At 36.3% G+C, this 20,964-nt stretch overlaps 1 protein-coding gene across 1 annotated transcript in view; it reads left to right on the top strand.

The window, feature by feature from the left end:
* Malrd1 (MAM and LDL receptor class A domain containing 1) overlaps positions 1 to 20,964 on the top strand; it is a 745,053-nt gene that overhangs the window by 568,470 nt on the left and 155,619 nt on the right. The window contains exon 31 of the mRNA XM_021156265.2: positions 1,217 to 1,374. Within this exon, the coding sequence (XP_021011924.1) occupies positions 1,217 to 1,374 (158 nt within the window). The remainder of the gene's footprint in view (positions 1 to 1,216; positions 1,375 to 20,964) is intronic.

Genomic DNA, 20,964 nt, shown 5'->3' with positions numbered 1-20,964 from the left:
AGGGAGGCCATTGCTGCTGAACTTTAAATAGTGATAAGCCACAAGGAAAACTGTATTAAGTAGAAAAAAAAAGTATTAGATTTGTTTGGAACTATACAATCAACTTATCTGCTACCCCAGGAAAAAAAAAGAAAACACAGAAGAGAAAAGTAGATTGATAAGTTTTGGCAATGTCAAATAGAAAACAATTTCAATTATATTGAATACACAGACAAACATGCACAGAAAAACATGCACCTTTGGAGCACAGACATCATTTATAGCTCAGTGGAAAACATCTAACATAACTGAGGACTCAGTGAGTGAACTCATCATAGGAAATGCAGTTTAGATCCCTAGCACCCACTTAAAAAACAGGCTCATGGCATGTATTTGTAACCTAAGGGTCATGAAGACATAAGGATCCCTTGTGCTTGCTGGGCAGACAAATGAACAGTGAACAAACTCCAGGTTTAGTGAGAGACCTTTTGTTAAAAAGTAAGGTAAAAAGTGATGGAATAATACATATATTATCAACCTTTATCTTTCACATATGCCTACTCAGGCAATCACCCCCCTGCTACACAAAAAGCACACACACACACACACACACACACACACACATTACCAAAATATATAATTTGCAGAACACACTGTGCAGCAAATGTGGCCATATCTTAATACTCTGATTTTGTAGAAGAAAGAATAACTGAAATAAGGTCCTACATCAATCATACCCCAATGCCCATTATTCATAAAATATAAAATGCTATGACTTGTTGGGCGTGGTGGCACACGCCTTTAATTCCAGCACTTGGGAGGCAGAGGCTGGAGGATTTCTGAGTTCGAGGCCAGCCTGGTCTACAGAATGAGTTCCAGGACAGCCAGAGCTACAGAGAGAAACCCTGTCTCGAAAAACAACAAACAAACAAACAAAACCCAAAATGCTATGACTTGAAAGTGAGAATGAACGATAGTATACCTTCAGAATCTGCACAGGGTAGAATCCTGTGTAAAATGAACTCTGCCTATCACGTGCCTGTAGCACCACCTTTCTGCTCAGAAGGATTAGCTGCTGTTTTGAGATGACTTGTAAGAGATAAATTCTGTATAATTAGGGGTGCCAGAGAGGAAAGGAGAGTGTTTGAGATGATAATGATATTTGTGCTTGGTTTAACACACTCTGTATTAAATACATTATTTCACTAAAATCCACAACTTTTCTTCAATCTTCCAGGTAGTGGTCGGCATTTCTTGTATGTCAACACTTCTCTCACTGAAGAAGGATCTACTGCAAGAATCGTTACCTCTCACTTTTTTCGAGCAAGCCTTGGAATATGTACTGTTCGGTTCTGGTTCTACATGGTGGATCCCCATATTGTGGGGATATTAAAGGTATGGAAGAAAATAGATTTGCAACCATTGGAATATTCAATATGTGAGTTTAATCACCCCATTGTAGTCATACTGCCAAAGTACCCTCATTAACTTCTCATCTCTTACTGGGGCTGTGGGTATTTGGCATACAGTACCCTCATTCGTCTTCATCTGAGTCAAGGCTAAGCTCATTGATGTCTGCCACCTGAACTCAATTAAGGCCTTGACTATTTAGAAGATTATCTGTACATTTAAAAAAGTGTCTGAGCCGGGCACTGGTGGCGAATGCCTTTAATCCCAGCACTTGGAAGCAGAGGCAGGCAGATTTATGAGTTCCAGGCCAGCCTGGTCTACAGAGTGAGCTCCAGGACAGCCAGGGCTACACAGAGAAACCCCATCTCAAAAAACCAAAAAAAAGCCCAAACAAACAAAAAAGTGTCTGAGTAGATTTTACATGTACTTAGCAAATAAGGACTTGCCAAAGGACAACGAGGAAATGTGACACTAGAGATAACAATAAAGAAATCTCTATCTCAAGCAAAATAAAAGTAAAGTAGTCTTGACGTTTCAAATTAAGATCTGCCCCCAAGTATAAAACACAGTCCTTGAGAGAGTTGACAGTATTTATACTTACAGTTTCATCAGTGTTTTATGATATATATTCAATTTAAAAGTGTCTATTAAAGCACAACCCTGGAGTCATGACCTAGCAGTTAATTGTTTAGACCACATGAGTTTTATTGCCTCAACTCAAACATTGTTCCTAGGACATGGTGACAGGTGTTGGTTATTTTCTGTCTTTCAGGAGATATTTTATACACATTGTATAAAATATCAATTTTAGTTCAAAAGTTGGCCTAATGTGGGAGGTATGCATATCTTCTAGCTTTAAAATAATTGAGACCACAAAATGCTTAGCAAATTCTCCTCTCCAAGATTACGTAATTAGTGTAAAATGTTACATCAAAAATCTGCCATCTATTAGTTACCAAGCTTGTAGTCGGTACAAAAAGTCTGAAAGATAAAACAAAAACACAAAACAAAACAAAAAACAGAAAAAAAGAGAAGCTATACTAATTATAATAACTGACAGGGTCTCTTACCAAATCAAAACACATGCAAAGAACATGAAATATTTATACTGACTCTTTGAGAGTTTATGTTTTCAAATGGAAACCAGTAGAAACCAAGAAAGTCCATTCTAGCAGTTGAGGGACACACATGTCAGTGCAATATCTTGATCCTTTGGATTTTTTCATATGTTTTACATACAATATAGAGTAATTTGGGACATTAGCTTTTGGTTGTAATAGATTCCAGGTTCCAGGAAGGTAACTTCCTAGTCTTCCTCCATTGCTCTTCCTATTGTGTGATGATCTGTTACTCATGAAAGCAAACATACTTTACTTACTAACATGACTCAGCATCTCCCTCCATTCAGAACAAACACCCAAACATGCTTTTTTGAATAGTTGGTTAGTTCTCTGCTTGGGGTACCCAACTGTATAGCCCCTAGTATTTAGTTGTGCATCTAGAAATAGCCTCTAAATTACAAAGGTTTGTTTCAGTCTTTATTTATGAAGCCTTGCTGTGGAGCATGAATTTTCAAATTAGAGGTTAGCAGTATAGAGAATTCTTCTGCATACTGGACAGTCTACAGATAATTCTACTGCAGGGAAGTCTGGGGTGGAGTTGGCAGTCAACATGATAAAGGGTAGTGGTGATAATGATAATGATGCTGGTGATGATGATGATGATAATAATGATGGTGGGGATAATAAGGACATTCCTTTTTCTCTGAACTGTCTTGTGGGGGGCTGATTAACACAGTGAATTATCTTGGGTCTTTCTGTTTTTCTATCTGATTTGGCATTTCAATTTTTTTTTTCTAGTTTAGATGATGCAAGGCATAGGACAGGATTGGAGTTATGTGATATATTTGAAAGCATGTTTCCCACATGAGGAGGGAGATTTGAGAGAAATTTACACATGCAAACACATGTGTGCTACACAGAAAGAGTAGAAGAGAGACCTGCTTTGTCTAATCCTGGATCCTTCTTTATGTGAGCCTGGAACTTCTCAGAGTAACAAGCAACTGGATGGGTTATGGCCAGTACAAAAACCAGGAGTATCAGTTTTCATCTGATGACCTTGATCTCCCAAACCCTCCTAATTTTTATCTGTAGAAATCAACGTATGAATTGAGGAGAGCCATTAGCATTCAGTTTATTTCAAGGGAATAAGTTAGATTATATCAGAAGTCATAACAGATACTATATGATTGATTTGACATGGACTATCAATGTACTCTGAAAAACACTATCTACTAATGGCAAATAGGACATTTCTTCACCATCATATTGAGATTATTTTCAAATAAAGCATGTCTAAATTGTATCACCATCTTAATATGATTGATCAGATAAGACAAAGCAATCAATAAAAATGTATAAAGTTGATAAATTTGGGTAAAATTAAACATGATCTTTCATGCTAACGTATGGATGACACACCAAACTACTGCAACTTACCCCAGGCTTTGAGTAGGACACATGAGAAACATAAACACTCTTGATGAGTAGGAACCCTTCAGTAGCTTCTAATATTAAGTGGTGAATAATCAGAATGTTAAAATGGGTATACAGTTATCATCATGCTTTGATATAAAGACAAGGCATTATAGGAAAATACCAGCATACATTTAGCTGATTGTATATTTTCTAGTTGTTAGTATATAAGAACTTAATCATGTTAGTTTCTATCTTTCAGATACATATTCACACATGAAATTTAAATCTCAAATTAAAATGAACATAGTCTTTTTTTTAAACCATATTGAAAAAAAGAGACCTAAGGGAAACCAAATTATTTTCTCCAGAGCATATTAAGCTTTCCTAATTCAGATTCCTAGCCTTGGACTTGTTTAGATTATAAATGCAATCCCAGTAAAATGGAGGTGAAATTTGGACACAGGATGGAAACTTTAATAATGACTAATATTCTGATTTCTACAACTTCATCCTAATGAAATCAAGGCCATGTAGAGGTAAGTTTCAACATTTATAGTATTTGCAGCATTTTGTGCAACAATAGAAACTTCATTTTGTTTTGGTTTGCTTTGTTATGTTTTTGGCTTATTGGGTTTTTTGTTTATTTTGATTTCTTTCTTTTTTTTAAGAAAGAGAGAAAGAACATGAAGATGGGTGTTTAGAGAGGGAAGAGAATGTAAGGGGGAGTTGGAATGGAGAATATGATCAAAATATACCATATAAATTTAATAAACATAAAATATATTTTAGTTTTTGCATTTTCTGTAATATGGAGAGTTTTATAATTGCTCATGGAGAATATTTGAGTTACGTCTTAAATCTCCCTTCTCCGACAACAGGTAACTTGATAGATCTGGATGGCATCATAGATGTCTAATGTTCATATTTCAGAATAATTACCTAGCCATTCTGAAATAGCTTTGAAGGTTGAGTTCATAGATCTAAACTATTGGTATTAAAGACTGTGGAATTCATGTTCATTTAGCATGTAAATATTCTTTTCAAGAAGCAATGAAGACTACTTTTATGATGATTGTTAGAATTATAAAGATTTTACTCATGCTCACTATGAGTCCTGAAACTTGGGGTTTCAGTTGCTCACTGACTTCTTTCCTCATCCCTCCTCCTAATGAAGAAGTTCACGTTCCTGAGAAACCTCTTAAGTGGTACTCCCCTAATGAATCTCCCAAGACTCTGAGTGTTGCTTTTTGCATGTTTTATTGATCTATAATAACTGTGTATACAATGGGCAGTCAGCTAGTCCCATATATGTATACAATGTGTAATGAATCATTTAGAGTTATTAACCTACCCAGTGTTTCAATTTTTTTAATCTCTTACTTCAGAGACAGATTCTTTCTTCTGGCTTCTTTGAAACACATAATCAGATTTGATCAACTAGTCTCACCTTACTATATGATATAACACTAGAATTTTTCTTCCTGTTTTTGTACCTGTTGACCAACTTCCTTTTCTCCATTTTCCTTTAACCTGCCCAATCTGTTAACTATTACTTATTTTATGCTTCTAGGAGATTCACTTTATTTGTTTCCACACACAAATAAGACCATGTGGTATTTGTCATTTAGTGCTTGGCTTAGTTTTGTTTAGCATACCCTTTATTTTCATCCATACTGCCAAAGTAAAGCATTTCAGCAAAATGATACTATTGTGGTCTACTTCTTACTTCTTTATTGTTTTTGAGTTTGCTTTTACTTTTTATTCATTATTATTTTTATATAATTTTAATTGAAAATAGATGATTCTCAAGCATATCTTCTGATTATGGTCTGTCCCTCAAGGAAAATAGGTGTGTGTGGCACTGAGAAAAAAAAAACCCAGGATAATATCAAATATAATACTATCAGGTGACAATTACATGTCAAAAACTATTGAAATTTTCTTATTAATTAATACTATATATATACACACATATATGTGTGTATGTGTGTGTATATACCCTAGCCCTAACCCTAACTATTATATATATATATATATATATATATATATATATATATATATATATATAAACACATATATATATATATATGGATAAATGGATGAGGTGAATGAGAGGGAGGAAGCCTCTAGAATCTATTCAGTATCATAAAACCATGCGGTGATAAATATTAGTTTTCCCGCATCTGGTGACTCTCTTGTCTGCTATTCACTCTATGTCTTCCTCCTCTCATATTAAGGGAGCTTTTTTCATGGCCTAATTAGTGTTTCCATACTCGTTTTCCAAAAATCACTTTTATATCCTACAAATAATTCTTTAGAAAAAGCTTTGCATGTTCTGTATATGATATATTATAGTTTCTAGTACAAATTTGGTATATATTTCACAAAAATGTAATAATAAATTAATTAGCTATTCCTACAAATAAATCCCATATAAAAGTCAAAAAAGGGATGATGAATGTATTTTTTTCTGCCTAGTTTCGTATGCAACAATACATTTAGCTCATTTGTTCAGTTATTTCATATGATCAGTTGTTGAAGGACAAGAGCCAAGATGGTGTCTCGTTTATCAAATTGAGACCTGCTGTCCATGACTTTCTAAGGTGTCATACTGATCACTGCCTAGAGAAAAGTCAGACCTATAAGTGTCCACTGTCTGATACTTCAAGCAGAGCTCTCCTCTATGTGATACTCTCTGGGTTTATAAACTTTAAAATGGCAAATAAGAGAAGGGTGAGACCCATTCCAATTCATATATGTTTTTTAACACAAATGACTGTAGACCCTAAGATATTTTGTGACAAGAAGGGTTTCTAATCCACCATTCACAACTCTCCCCACAACTGTATAGAAGACTATGATAATATAAATAATTACCCAATAAAATATGATGCATAAAGTTCTCTTGGTAATCGAAGAAACACATTGTAGATTTATAGTCACATACAAACCAGGTACTAGGTTAGAATTTAGTGAAGTCCATGCTGTAATTTACAAAGTAATTTTACAAATTTGCTGCTCCATGAGCCCTCTTGTCCTTTCCCCATGGGCTTGGAAAGGCAACCTATTTTGTAGGTATCGTTTCTACTGCAGAAAGTTCCATGTAAGGGGATAAAGAAGTGGGAAAAATAAAGAGTAGAAAACAAATTAAAGCTGATAAAAGAAAAATATGCAGAGTTAAAAATACACTTGTATCTAAAAATATATGTATTCGATAAATAGGCAACAGTTTATGTAAGATAGACATAGGACAACATATATAACAGAGCTTTGCATGTTTTAATTATTGCTATTTTTGATGAGATTAAATATTGTATTATTATGAACATTGTCACGAGTTGCTATCAGTTGCTATTTAAGAGTTTATTATTATTATTTTATTTATTTACATTCTAGCAGTTGCTTCCCCTCCTGGTTCCCCCTCCTACAGTTCCTCATCCCATTCATCTTTCCCCTTGCCTTTGAGAGGGTGCCCCTGCCCTACCAGGTTTCTCCTTTCTCTGGGGCTTCAAGTCTCACTAGGATTAAGCATATCTTCTTCCATTGAAGCCAGTCCAGGCAGTCCTTTGCTATATATGTGCGGGGGTGGGGACTGGGGATTGGGGATGATCTCAGAGTAGCTTATGTATGCTGCCTGGTGGGTGGTTCAGTCTGTTTTTTTTAAATTAGGTATTTTCTTCATTTACATTTCAAATGCTATCCCCAAAGTCCCCCAGACCCTCCCTCCCCACTCCCCTACCCACCTGCTCCCACTTCTTGGCCCTGGCATTCCCCTGTACTAAGGCATATAAAGTTTGCAAGACCAAGGAGCCTCTCTTCCCAATGATGGACAACCATATGCAGCTAGAGACAGGAGCTCCAGGGGTACTAGTCAGTTCATATTATTGTTGCACCTATAGGGTACTTTCTCTAGTTCCTCCATTGGGGGCACTGTGTTCCATGCAATAGCTGACTGTGAGCATTCACTTCTGTGTTTGCCAGGCCCCAGCATAGCCTCACAAGAAACACCTATATCAGGGTCCTTTCAGCAAAATCTTGCTGGTGTATGCAATGGTGTCAGCGTTTGGAGGCTGATTATGCGATGGATCCCCGGGTATGGCAGTCTCTAGATGATCCATCCTTTCATCTCAGCTCCAAACTTTGTCTCTGTAACTCCTTCCATGGTTGGTGTTTTGTCCCCAATTCTAAGAAGGGGCAAAGTGTCCACACTTTAGTCTTCGTTCTTCTTGAGTTTCATGTGTTTTGCAAATTGTATCTTGTATCTCGGGTATTCTAAGTTTCTGGGTTAATATCTACTTATCAGTGAGTACATATCATGTGAGAGTTCTTTTGTGATTGGGTTACCTCACTCAGGATTATGCCCTCCAGGCCCATCCATTTGCCTAGGAATTTCATAAATTCATTATTTTTAATAGCTGAGTAGTACTCCATTGTGTAAATGTACCATAATTTCTGTATCCATTCCTCTGTTGAAGGACATCTGGGTTCTTTCCAGCTTCTGGCTATTATAAATAAGGCTGCTATGAACATAGTGGAGCATGTGTCCTTCTTACCGGTTGGAACATCTTCTGGATATATGCCCAGGAGAGGTATTGCGGGATCCTCCGGTAGTACTATGTCCAATTTTCTGAGGAACCGCCAGACTGATTTCCATAGTGGTTGTAAAAGCTTGCAATCCCACCAACAATGGAGGAGTGTTTTTCTTTCTCCACAACCTAGCCAGAATCGGCTGTCACCTGAATTTTTTATCTTAGCCATTCGGACTGGTATGAGGTGGAATCTCAGGGTTGTTTTGATTTGCATCTGGGTGGTTCAGTCTTTAAGAGATCCCTGTCATCCAGGTTAGTTGAAACTTCTGGTCTTCCTATGAGGTCACTCTCCTCTTCAGCTTCTTCACTCCTTTCATTAATTCAACCATAGTGGTCCGAAGTTCTGTCCAATAGAGAAAGTACCTGAGGAGTTTGCAGCCCCATAGGAGAAACAACAATATGAACTAACCAGTATCCCCAGAGCTTCCTGGGTCTAAACCACCAACCAAAGAATACACATGGTGGGACTCATGGCTCCAGCTGCATATTTAGTAGAGGATGGCCTAGTCAATCATCAATGGGAGGAGAGGCCCTTGGTCCTGTGAAGGTTCTATGCTCCAGTATAGGGGAATTCCAGGGCCAGGAAGTGGGAGTAGGTGGGTTGGGGAGCAGGGGGAGGGAGAAGGGGGATAGGAGGTTTTCAGAGGGGAAACCAGGAAAGGGAATAACGTTAGAAATGTAAATATCTAATAAAAAGAAAACAAAAAGAATGAAGGGGGCAGAGACAGAGAGAGAGAGACAGAGAGATAGAGAGAGGGAGACAAACATACTGCATGAAGCTGAAGAAAACTGCACCCTCCTGTTATCTTCTTTGGTTCTTGGGATTATTGATCTCATGGTTTTCCAAGCATCTTTACATTTCATAAATTCATAACAAGTTCAACACAAAAATAAAATGAGAGAGTTACAAAACTAAAAAAAAAAAATTAAAAAAAAAACTACCAAATAAACAAACAAAAAGCTTTACTCCTTCTCAGTTACCAAGGGCTCCTCAAGTAAGGTTGGAATGTCTTGTACAACTCACCACTTCATGTTGAGATTTTATCTGACTTGAACTTGTATAAGTCTTATGGATGCTGTCCTAATCACTGTGAATTCATATGGGCAACTGACAAGGTTTGTTCATGAAATACTTCTTCTTTGTAGTCATCCACCACCTCTTGCTATCACAGTCTTTCCACTTCATCTTTCAAAAGGTTCCTGGAGCTTTAGGAGGAATTTTTGCACCCTGGTGTAATAGTGACACAAATATCACAAAAATAACTAAACACTTTCTGCTTGGATAAGGCTAGCTCCACAATATAGAACCCCTACCTAGCATAATATCAGGGCCAAGAACCTGACACTAGACAGGCTATAAACAAACCTACTACTCGGCTAACAGCATATAATACTAAAATAACTTGTGATAACTTCTCATAGTGATAGATTAATGTGTCTCCCTAAACCTCAGCAGAGAATCTTCTATATTTTCAATAGAGGCTAACACAGAGACTCATAACTGGTCAAAGCTCAGAGAATGAGTGACTGTGAAGTCCTCAGCCCTAAATAGGACATCCAAACTGTTTTGTTTGTTTGTTTGCTGGCTGGTTTGCTTGTTTTTAGACAAATTGCCCCATTTTGAAAATAGATTTGATATCCCCTTTCTATAATATTAATGGCCCATGTGTTAATGTGGACTCTTTTTTAAAAGATTTATTTATTTTCTGTCTATGAGTACATTGTTGCTATCATCAGGCACACTAGAAGAGGCATCAGATCCCATTACAGATGGTTGTGGTTTCTGGGAATTGAACTCAGGACATCTGGAAGAGCCATCAATGCTCTTAACCACCGAGCCATTTCTCCAGCCCTAATATGGACTAATTTATTAAACAGATCTTTAACAAAGACACTAGATAGGATAAATCTATCAATGTATCTGCACACACCTGTTATCCATCACATGTCAAGAATCATGGACCAATATTAACAGTTTGGTAAAATTGGTGTATAGGTTTTGTTGACAAAGAAATATATTGACACTTGAGGTGGAGAAAAAAATTCTGGAATAGTCTGTATATCTTTCCTTGTAGATAATAGAAAAACAACCTTAGAGAGAAACATTGCTGTAAAACACTATTAAGTTCTAAATTACACAAGACAAGAAGGCAACGCACAAATGTGAAGGTTGACACTCAAGAGGAGGGAGCTAATCTAATTTGACCTTCTGCACAAGGCTTCTCCTTCACAGTGTAATAAAGAGAAAAGGTGACCTCCAGTTGAAGAGCGATCCTGCTGGAAATTAAAATCAATTCACATTGTAAGACAGAGAAGTGGAAATTTGCAAAAGAAAGTATTTCTTATAGCTGACTATAAATGGACTAGGTACAAAGTCACCTTGAAAAATAACCCAAATCAGCTTTGCTTAGAAGTCTGGTTCCCAGGCTGAGTAAGACTTCTTCAAAGAACTGTTTAACATATTGGAAGCTAAAGAAACTTTTACAGTTTTAGTTGGTGAACTCTGTCAGTCTTTATATTCCTTATAGATTCTGAATTTGATCCCTTGATTTCCAAGCCCTTTCTTATTATAGAAGAATAAAATGTACTCATTTATTATTCTATAAATTGGAGCTGTGGGTTTAGCTAACTACTTCAGTTTTGTTATTGAATAGAAGTAGTGGTAGATTATAATCTCACTTTCTTTTTCTACATCAGCCATTATTTCACTACCATTAATTGAACCTTTTGTCATACCTACATTGATTTCATAGAATCATGTTATCAATGTTAAATCTATATTATGTACATACATTTTCTTTAAATGTATGAAAGGATGACCGTACCTAGTGCATTGCTAATATAGATAGGTACATAGATGAGTAACAAAAACAGAGATAAATTAAACCATTTCATCTGCCCTTTCTCTTTATTGTACTGTTTTGCCTACTGGAATGAAGGCATATCAAATTTAACTATACTCAGTCTCTATTGTTTGTTCTTGGTGTTGTATGTTTTGTTTTGTTTCTTGGTGTATTTATCAGTCTCAGCACTTATATGTCAAAGCTATATTGGTAAGTGCAAGACTCAAGACAATGACTCTTACGTGCATAGTGATTCTTCTTTCTTTATGATAATGGGACATTTTCTTGTGCTTCTGTTTGCCTTTTGTTTTGTAATGCATTACCTTCACTTGTGGTTTATTTGGCTACACTTTACTGCGGCTCCTCTTTCTTATTCCTGTGGGGTTTAAAGCTGTAATTATTATTACTTTGTATTGAAGTGGATGTTTTTATTAGATTACTTGGAAATTTCCATCTATTCTAATTAAAATGAATTTTCTACTTTGAATCTAATCCCCACCAGTACAAATAAAAGATGTTTGGCAAGATTGTACTGGCCAGGCTCTGTGACTTCTTGTAATTGGCTTGAATATTAGATAAAGTTCATAAATAACACACATATTTCTTGATAATCTTATTAATAAAAATATCTGGCATTAATTTCATGTTAACATTAAATAAAAGTATTTTACAGCTATTTTTCTCACTGCACTACTAATTCTATGTAACCCACATTGTAAGATTGTTCTGTAATTTGATATACACATTTATTTGTTCAAGGCTATAGCAAATAACTACTGATTTAAGCAGAAACCAAAGTAATGCAGATGGCTGTATTTACCTATGTACCTATTGATTTGCTGCAGATACTTCTATGCCATAACACAAATAATATTGATATAGCCATAGTTAAAATTAACTAAATTTGATATTGTTTTTTGGTAGGTTCTTTTAGAATCCCATGTGTTATATTTTTACTATATTAACCCTGTCCTTCATTTTCTCTCAGATCCATTTCCCCATCCATATCCACCCAAATACAGATTGTGTGGCTTAAACACCAGCAATACATTTTCTCAGAGTTCTGAGAAAGATTCAAGAGCAATTACTGGACAGATAAAGTTTCTTTTGAGGCCTCCACAGGAACTGACTGATATTCTCACCTGTGCTGTCTTCAGTTTGAAACCCTTACTGTTCTTTCCTGTTTCCAAACTATGTGGAAGTGATTCACATTCCAGCTTTGGAATTCATATGTTCTCACGGAAACCTGATGACTTCTGCTCCCTTTTAACCTCAGGGAGATTCTGCTACAGCTTCTTCATTCTCAGGTGCAATTAATCTGGGTCAATTCTTATAATCAGTTCATAGCTGGAGGTTTTATCTGGACAATCGAGCTAGTTTTCACAGTCTATGAAAAAAAAACAAACCTTGGTGTGTATTATGTATATGTGTGTGTGCATGTGTCTGCATGTGGATGTGTATATATGCGTTTGTGTGTTTGTGTATATTTGTCTGTACGTCTATGTGTATGCATGTGTGTGTATGTGTGTATATCCCTGTATGTATATGTGTGTGTGTGAATGTTTTAGATTTAAATGACATCCAAAGCAAAGAACTAGATTTGGTTCTTTGTTTTTCTAGTGCTCTGCTGTCTACCATAACATTATAGATTCTGTTAAGCTTAATGATTCTCTTTTATAATTTCCCAAAAGTGTTTGTTTACATCCCTGCATGTTGGTGAAACTTGTTTGAATAATATTGAATAATGTTTGAATAATATGTTCCAGTTCCTTAGACAATCCAATAAATACCTTTCTTCCAGCAGTGACTGTACATTTTGAGTGACCTCCAGCTCTCTGTCACTCTAATGCCACAGAGGAGCTATGACTTTCATGTCCTTATATTTTTGATGTACTATTTTTACCATTTGATCTAGGAAATACAAGCTATTTGTAGCAGTCTCAGGCATCTTGCTTTGTTAGTTTGGTTCTATTCCCAGCTTGGAAACTCATATGTCTGATCATCTCAACAAGATTTAGCTACCCAATGTGATCCATGTATGATTCTTATTCTCATCAGCTCCTCCAATAAGTACTTAACTATCATGTCGAAGCCCCTTGATTCATCATTAGCTTGTACCAAAGGCACTGTCTCATTAAGTGAATTCATAATCCTGTTGGGAAAGTTTATCTTTTCTACTGTTGCTTATAGTGATGGTAATTTCTTTCACAGGTGATTGTTTTAACAGATTGCAGTTTTATTCATGTGTTTTCATCAGTTCCTATTTGCTTTAAATTTCCCAGAAAGCCCTTACTATTTGTTTGTATTAGTTGCTGTTTCTGATTCTCCAGGACTTCTGTAGATTGATATCAGCATTTTCTGTATTTGCTTCAGAATATTCTTGAGAAATATAGGTAAGCATGTGTTTTCAGTTAGACATCAGAACCATAAACTATTTACCCAATACTTAACATTTTATGGAACATTCCAAAAGGGAATTAAATCAGCTCATAGTTTCATTTTGACATCGATTTGAATTTTCTTGGAATATCTACAAAGCTTGTGATGAATCCTTTCTGAGAATGACAGTTCTTTCTTCATTTTGCTGTCTGTTTCTCGACAGTTTCTGAGATTTTTGTTCTACAGGTCATTGACTCATGTCTACAGCACTGCCTTGATTATCATAGCTTTTTATAATTCCTGGTAGCCAATTAGTATTGCTCTGAATTTGTTCTTCTATATTGTGTTGTTTTCACTTGTCTTTTGCCTTACTTTATAAATTTGAGTTAATTCATTAATATTCTCAAAATAACCTGATGAGATTTTGCCTGGAACTGAGTGAAAACTGACTAAAGTTGAAAAGAATTTACATTTTGATAGAAGTGATTTTTACTCATAGAATAATTTATCGAATATAAGTGTTTATATTTGAGTTTTTCATCAGATCCTTAGTATTCTTCCTATCATATTCTTTTGTTAGATTTATGTGTACATAATCTTGTTTCAAATAATGTGGTGGTCAATAACAGTTAATTACACTTAATGCATTACAAGAGTGCTAATACTTTAGATTTTATTGGCTAGTTGCTATTGTCTATCTTCTATGATGACCCCATAAGAATGAGTGAATCTAATGACATATTTATCATAATTAATTCCCATTATTAAATAGCATATCTCTATATATTTCTCCTCCTTGTGCTAAAACAAATTGGGTATTTAATTCACATTCTATATTTTCATTACTGGAACATAAGAAAATAATTAATATTTTTCATTGTAACTCTGCACATATACTATAACATTGTTCCAACTATGTATTAATTTTTGGAGACATCTTATTTGATTGGAGCGATTTCATATGAGATTTTCTATATAGTTATGCCCTCTGGAAAAAAAGGTTTAGTTCATCCTTCATAATCAGTACACATCATCTTCTATTACTTAAGTAAAGAATTTTGGGGCAGTGTTGAATAGAAATGATAAGAATGAATGTCATTCTTTGTGCTCAGTTTACTGAGAAAGGATCATTTTTCACCCTTAAGAATATTGTCCACCAAACACCAACTATGGTCAGTAGACAAATCTCCCTGAGGAAGACTTCTGAGAAAATAGGTAGATATTTTCTTATAAAAGGATCATAGTCTTTAACTATGGATGTAGAAGGCATCTTTCACACAGAAAGACAAACCAGACATGAGATGTGTCTGTGGGGGTGATATTGAAATAGAAAATATAACCAATGTGTAAACAAATCCCAAAAGCTGACAAATTCTACTATGGTCATATGTTACATTGATATATATTCCAGATAATATGTGTTGAAAATAGAAACATTCTAATAGTTTCAAATTTGTCAAGTTCATAAAATAACCAAGGAAGCTCTGAGAACCTCCACAGCCGCAAAGAGTCTAGAAAATATTGCCCGTCAAATGGGATGTGTGAGTGAGTAACAGACATTCAGTTAAAAACTTTGGTGATACAACTCAATGTTGTAGAAATATTGCCTTATTGGTTTCCACAAGAATAATATACTAATGCAGGTTATTAATGTGAGAATATGTGGACACTCTTGTACTGTGTGCTCAGTTTTTCTATGAATCTAAACTGTTTTAAATCAGAATGTTAATAAAAATCAATTGTGGTTCTCCATAAAAAAAAAAAAAAGAATATTGTTCTTTGTAGATTTTTTGTTTTTGTTTGTTTGTTTATTTGTTTGTTTGTTGTGTGTTTTTTTTCTTTGAGACAGGGTTTCTCTGTATAGCCCTGGCTGTCCTGGAACTCACTTTGTAGAGCAGGCTGGCCTCAAACTCAGAAATCCTCCTGCCTCTGCCTCTCAAGTGCTGGGATTAAAGGCGTGTGCCACCACGCCTGGCCTTTGTAGATATTCTTAACTTTCAAGATAATGCTTTCTAGTCCAAGGCTTTAAAAGTTATTATTCTGAAAAGGCTATGGTTTTCATTGTCTTCTTTTGTGTTTGTGTGTATACTTGTTTATGTGTATATGTACATTTGGGCACATGTGCAAAGTATGTTAGCATGAATGTGGGTGCCAGAGGTAGATATTGGGTGTCTCCTTCAATCTTTTACTGACTTATGCTTTGAGACAAAGTCTTTCACTGAACTTGGAGCTCGGTTATTTAACAGAAAGCCTCAGTGATCCCCTTTGTCATCTACCCAGCACTGAATTTGAAAGTTTGAGCCATGATACCTGGCTTTTTATATAGGTTTTAGGGAACTGATCTCAGATATGTGTGTGTATGTATCTGTACTATTGATTTGATAGACTATATCTAAAGATTATTGAAATTTTATAGACCTAACATGCTTATAATTTCTTTTGGTCATGACCAAAATATTGAAATATTCTTGATACATTGTTAGATTTGATTTATTAATTTTGAGGTGTTTTTATGTTCATAAGAGATATTGCTCTGTTGTTTCCATTAATAATACTGGCTTGGACATGTAACATTTTGGAAGGTTACTAAAAAGTAATTAAAATTATTTGTCAGAGCCATCTCGGTTCCCAGATCCTGAGGAAACTAGTCTGCACAGGTAAGAGTGTGGACTACAGTAGCTAACACCTTTTTGACAGGCCCTGTTTCAGGCCTTCATCTTCTGCCAGGAGGCAAGTCCGAATGCCAGATATCTGTGCACCTTCTCTGCAAAAGGAGAGCTTGCCTGCAGAGAGTGCTCTAACCACTGAAACTCAGGAAAGAGCTAGTCTCCCAAGTCTGCTAGTAGAGGCTAACAGAATCACAAAAGGAACAAGCTCTAACCAGAGACAACTATAACAAGTAACTCCAGAGATTACCAGATGGCAAAAGGCAGACATAAGAATCTTACTAACAGAAACCAAGACCACTCACCATCATCAGAACCCAGCACTCCCACCTCAGCCACTCCTGGGCACCCCAACACACCCGAAAAGATAGACCCAGATTTAAAGACATATCTCATTATGATGGTAGAGGACATCAAGAAAGACTTTAATAACTCAAAGAAATACAGGAGAACACTGCTAAAGAGTTACAAGTCCTTAAAGAAAATCAGGAAAACACATCCAAACAGGTGATGGAAATGAACAAAACCATACTAGAACTAAAAAAGGAAGGAGACAAAATAAAGAAAATCCAAAGTGAGGCAACGCTGGAGATAGAAACCCTAGGAAAGAAATCTGGAACCATAGATGCAAGCATCAACAACAGAATACAAGAGATGGAAGAGAGAATCTCAGATGCAGAAGATTCCATAGAGAACATCTGCACAACAATCAAAGAAAATGCAAAATGCAAAAAGATCATAAATCAAAACATCCAGGAAATCCAGGACACAATGAGAAGACCAAACCTACTGATAATAGGAGTAGATGAGAATGAAGATTTTCAACTTAAAGGGCCAGCAAATATCTTCAACAAAATAATAGAAGAAAACTTCCCAAACCTAAAGAGAAATGCCCATGAACATATAAGAAGCCTACAGAACTCCAAATAGACTGGACCAGAAAAGAAATTCCTTCCGACACATAATAATCAGAACAACAAATGTACTAAATAAAGATAGAATATTAAAAGCAGTAAGGGAAAAAGGTCAAGTAACATATAAAGGCAGGCCTATCAGAATTACACCAGATTTATCACCATAGACTCTGAAAGCCAGAAGATCCTGGACAGATATTATACAGACACTAAGAGAACATAAATGCCAGCCCAGTCTACTACAGACAGATCATGGAATCCAGCCAAACTTTCAATTACCATAGATGGAGAAACCAAAGTATTCCATGACAAAACCAAACTCACGGATTATCTTTCCACAAATCCAGCCTTACAAAGGATAAAAACAGGAAAAAAACAATACAAGGACATAACCACGTCCTAGAAAAGACAAGAAAGTAATCCTTCCACAAACCTAAAAGAAGATAGCCTCAAGAACTGAATGCCAACTTTAACAACAAAAATAATAGGAAGCAACAATTACTTTTTCTTAAAATCTCTTAATATCAATGGACTCAACTCCCCAATAAAAAGACATAGACTAAGAGACTGGCTACACAAACAAGACCCAACATTCTGCTGCTTACAGGAAACCCATCTCAGGGAAAAAGACAGACACTACCTCAGAATGAAAGGCTGGAAAACAATTTTCCAAGCAAATGGTCTGAAGAAACAAGCTGGAGTAGCCATTCTAATATCTAATAAAATCGACTTCCAACCCAAACTCATCAAAAAAGACAAGGAGGGGCACTTCATACCCATCAAAGGTACAATCTTCCAAGAGGAACTCTCAATTCTGAATATCTATACTCCAAATGCAAGGGCAGCCACATTCTTTAAAGAGACTTTAGTAAAGATCAAAGCACACATCGAACCCCATACAATAATAGTGGGAGACTTCAACACACCACTTTCATCAATGGACAGATCATGGAAGCAGAAAATAAACAGGGACACAGTGAAACTAACAGAAGTTATGAAACAACTGGATCTAACAGATATCTACAGAACATTTTATCCTAAAACAAAAGGATATACCTTCTCAAAACCTCCTGGTACGTTCTCCAAAATTGACCATATAATTGGTCACAAAACAGGCCTCAACAGATACAAAAATATTGAAATTGATGTGTCCCATGCATCCTATCAGATCACCATGGACTAAGGCTGATCTTCAATAACAACATAAATAATAGAAAGCCAACGTTTACATGGAAACTGAACAACACTCTTCTCAATGATACCTTGGTAAAGGATGGAATAAAGAAAGAAATTAAGGACTATTTAGATTTTAATGAAAATGAAGCCACAACATACCCAAACTTATGGGACACAATGAAAGCATTCCTGAGAGGAAAACTCATAGCTCTGAGTGCCTCCAAAAAGAAACTAGAGAGAGCACACACTAGCAGCTTGACAACACACCTAAAAGCTCTAGAAAAAAGGAAGAAAATTCACCCAAGAGGAGTAGAGTAGAGGAAATAATCAAACTCAGGGGCGGAATCAACCAAGTGGAAACAAAAACTATTTAAAGAATCAACCAAAGGAGGAGCTGGTTCTTTGAGAAAATCAACAAGATAGATAATCCCTTAGCCAGACTCACTAAAGGGCTCAGGAACAGCATCCTAATTAACAAAATCACAAATGAAAAGGGAGACAAAACAACAGATTCTGAAGAAATCCAAAACACCATCAGATCCTTCTACAAAAGGCTATACTCAACAAAACTGGACAACCTGGATGAAATGGACAAATATCTAGACAGATAACAGGTATCAAAGTCAAATCAGGATCAGGTTAATGATCTAAACAAACAAACAAACAAACAAAAAATGGGGCTCTGAGCTAAACAAAGAATTCTGACCTGAGGAATACTGAATGGCTGAGAAGCACCTGAAAAAATGTTCAGCATCCTTAATCATTAGGGAAATGCAAATCAAAACAACTCTGAGATTCCACCTCACACCAGTCAGAATGGCTAAGATCAAAAATTCAGGTGACAGCAGATGCTGGCAAGGATGTGGAGAAAGAGGAACACTCCTCCATTGTTGGTGGGATTGCAAGCTTGTACAACCACTCTGGAAATCAGTCTGGCAGTTCCTTAGAAAATTGGACATAGTACTACCGGAGGATCCCGCAATATCACTCCTGGGCATATATCCAGTAGATGTTCCATCAGGAAAGAAGGACACATGCTCCACTATGTTCATAGCAGCCTTATTTATAATAGCCAGAAGCTGGAAAGAACCCAGATGCCCCTCAACAGAGGAATGGATACAGAAAATGTGGTACATTTACACAATGGAGCACTACTCAGTTATTAAAAAGAATGAATTTATAGCATTCCTAGGCAAAATGATGGACCTGGAGGGCATCATCCTGAGTGAGGTAACTCAATCACAAAAGAACTCACATGATATTTACTCACTGATAAGTGGATATTAGCCAAGAAACTTAGAATACCCAAGATATAAGATACAATTTGTGAAAAACATGAAACTCAAGAAGAACAAAGACCAAAGTGTGGATACTTTGCCCCATCTTAGAATTGGGCACAAAACACCCATGGAAGGAGTTACACAGACAAAGTTTGGAGCTGAGATGAAAGGATGGACCATCTACAGACTGCCATACCCGGGGATCCATCCCATAATCAGCCTCAAAATGCTGACACCATTGCATACACTAGCAAGATTTTGCTGTAAGGACCCAGATATAGCTGTCTCTTGTGAGACTATGCTGGGGCCTAGCAAACACAGAAGTGGATGCTCACAGTTAGCTATTGGATGGATCACAGGGCCCCCTATGGAGGACTAGAGAAAGTACCCAAAGAGCTGGGGAGATCTCCAACCCTATAAGTGGAACAGCAATATGAACTAACCAGTACCCCCTGTAGCTCATGTTTTTAGCTGCATATGTATCAGAAGGTAGCCTAGTCGGCCATCAGTAGAAAGAGAAGCCCATTGGTCATGCAAACTTTATATGCCTCAGTATGGGGGAATGCCAGGGCCAAGAAGTGGGAGTGGGTGGGGGAGGGTGTGGAGGACTTTTGGGATAGCATTGGAAATGTAAATGAAATAAATACCTAATTTAAAAAATTATTTGTCTGTAAATACTTATTTTGATTATTAATTTTTCTCTGCTGAATTCTGATATATGTGTATTTCAAAGAATTGCCCCATTCATTAAATCCAGATTATCAAACATGGTATCTAGACTTATCCCTAATTTCCTTCATTATTAAAAAAAAAACCTGGTCCCCACTGCTGCCATGGGTCATCTTGCGTGTGCACACACACATACTCACACACATCTCTACTTTGTCCTCTAAATACTGAAGGCTGCTTTGAGTTATTTTGAAACATCGTTTAGTGTCTTCCGAAACTTCTGTGGCCCACGTGTTATCTTCTCATTATGAACTTCTATTTTAATTTCACTGTGGTCTGAGAGCAATATCACATCCATTCATTTGAATTGGCTACAGTGTGTTCTGTTTTCCAGAATGGCATCAATTTCAGTGATTGTTATATGTAAGCTTGGGCAGACTGAGCTTTCCTCTGTTACAGGATGAAGCCTTGTATAAATGTAAATGAGACACAGATGATTGATGCTTTTCTCTTCAAACATATCCTGAATGCTTTGTTCCCCTCTCTTCTGTCAATCACTGGAAAAGGAAGTTTGAAGTCTTC

Source organism: Mus caroli, unplaced genomic scaffold (assembly GCF_978045245.1).
Source record: "Mus caroli unplaced genomic scaffold, Mus_caroli_1 scaffold_2, whole genome shotgun sequence".
Taxonomy (NCBI): domain Eukaryota; kingdom Metazoa; phylum Chordata; class Mammalia; order Rodentia; family Muridae; genus Mus; species Mus caroli.
The sequence above is the reverse complement of the archived record's forward strand: the minus strand, read 5'-3'. Positions and strand labels throughout refer to the sequence as shown.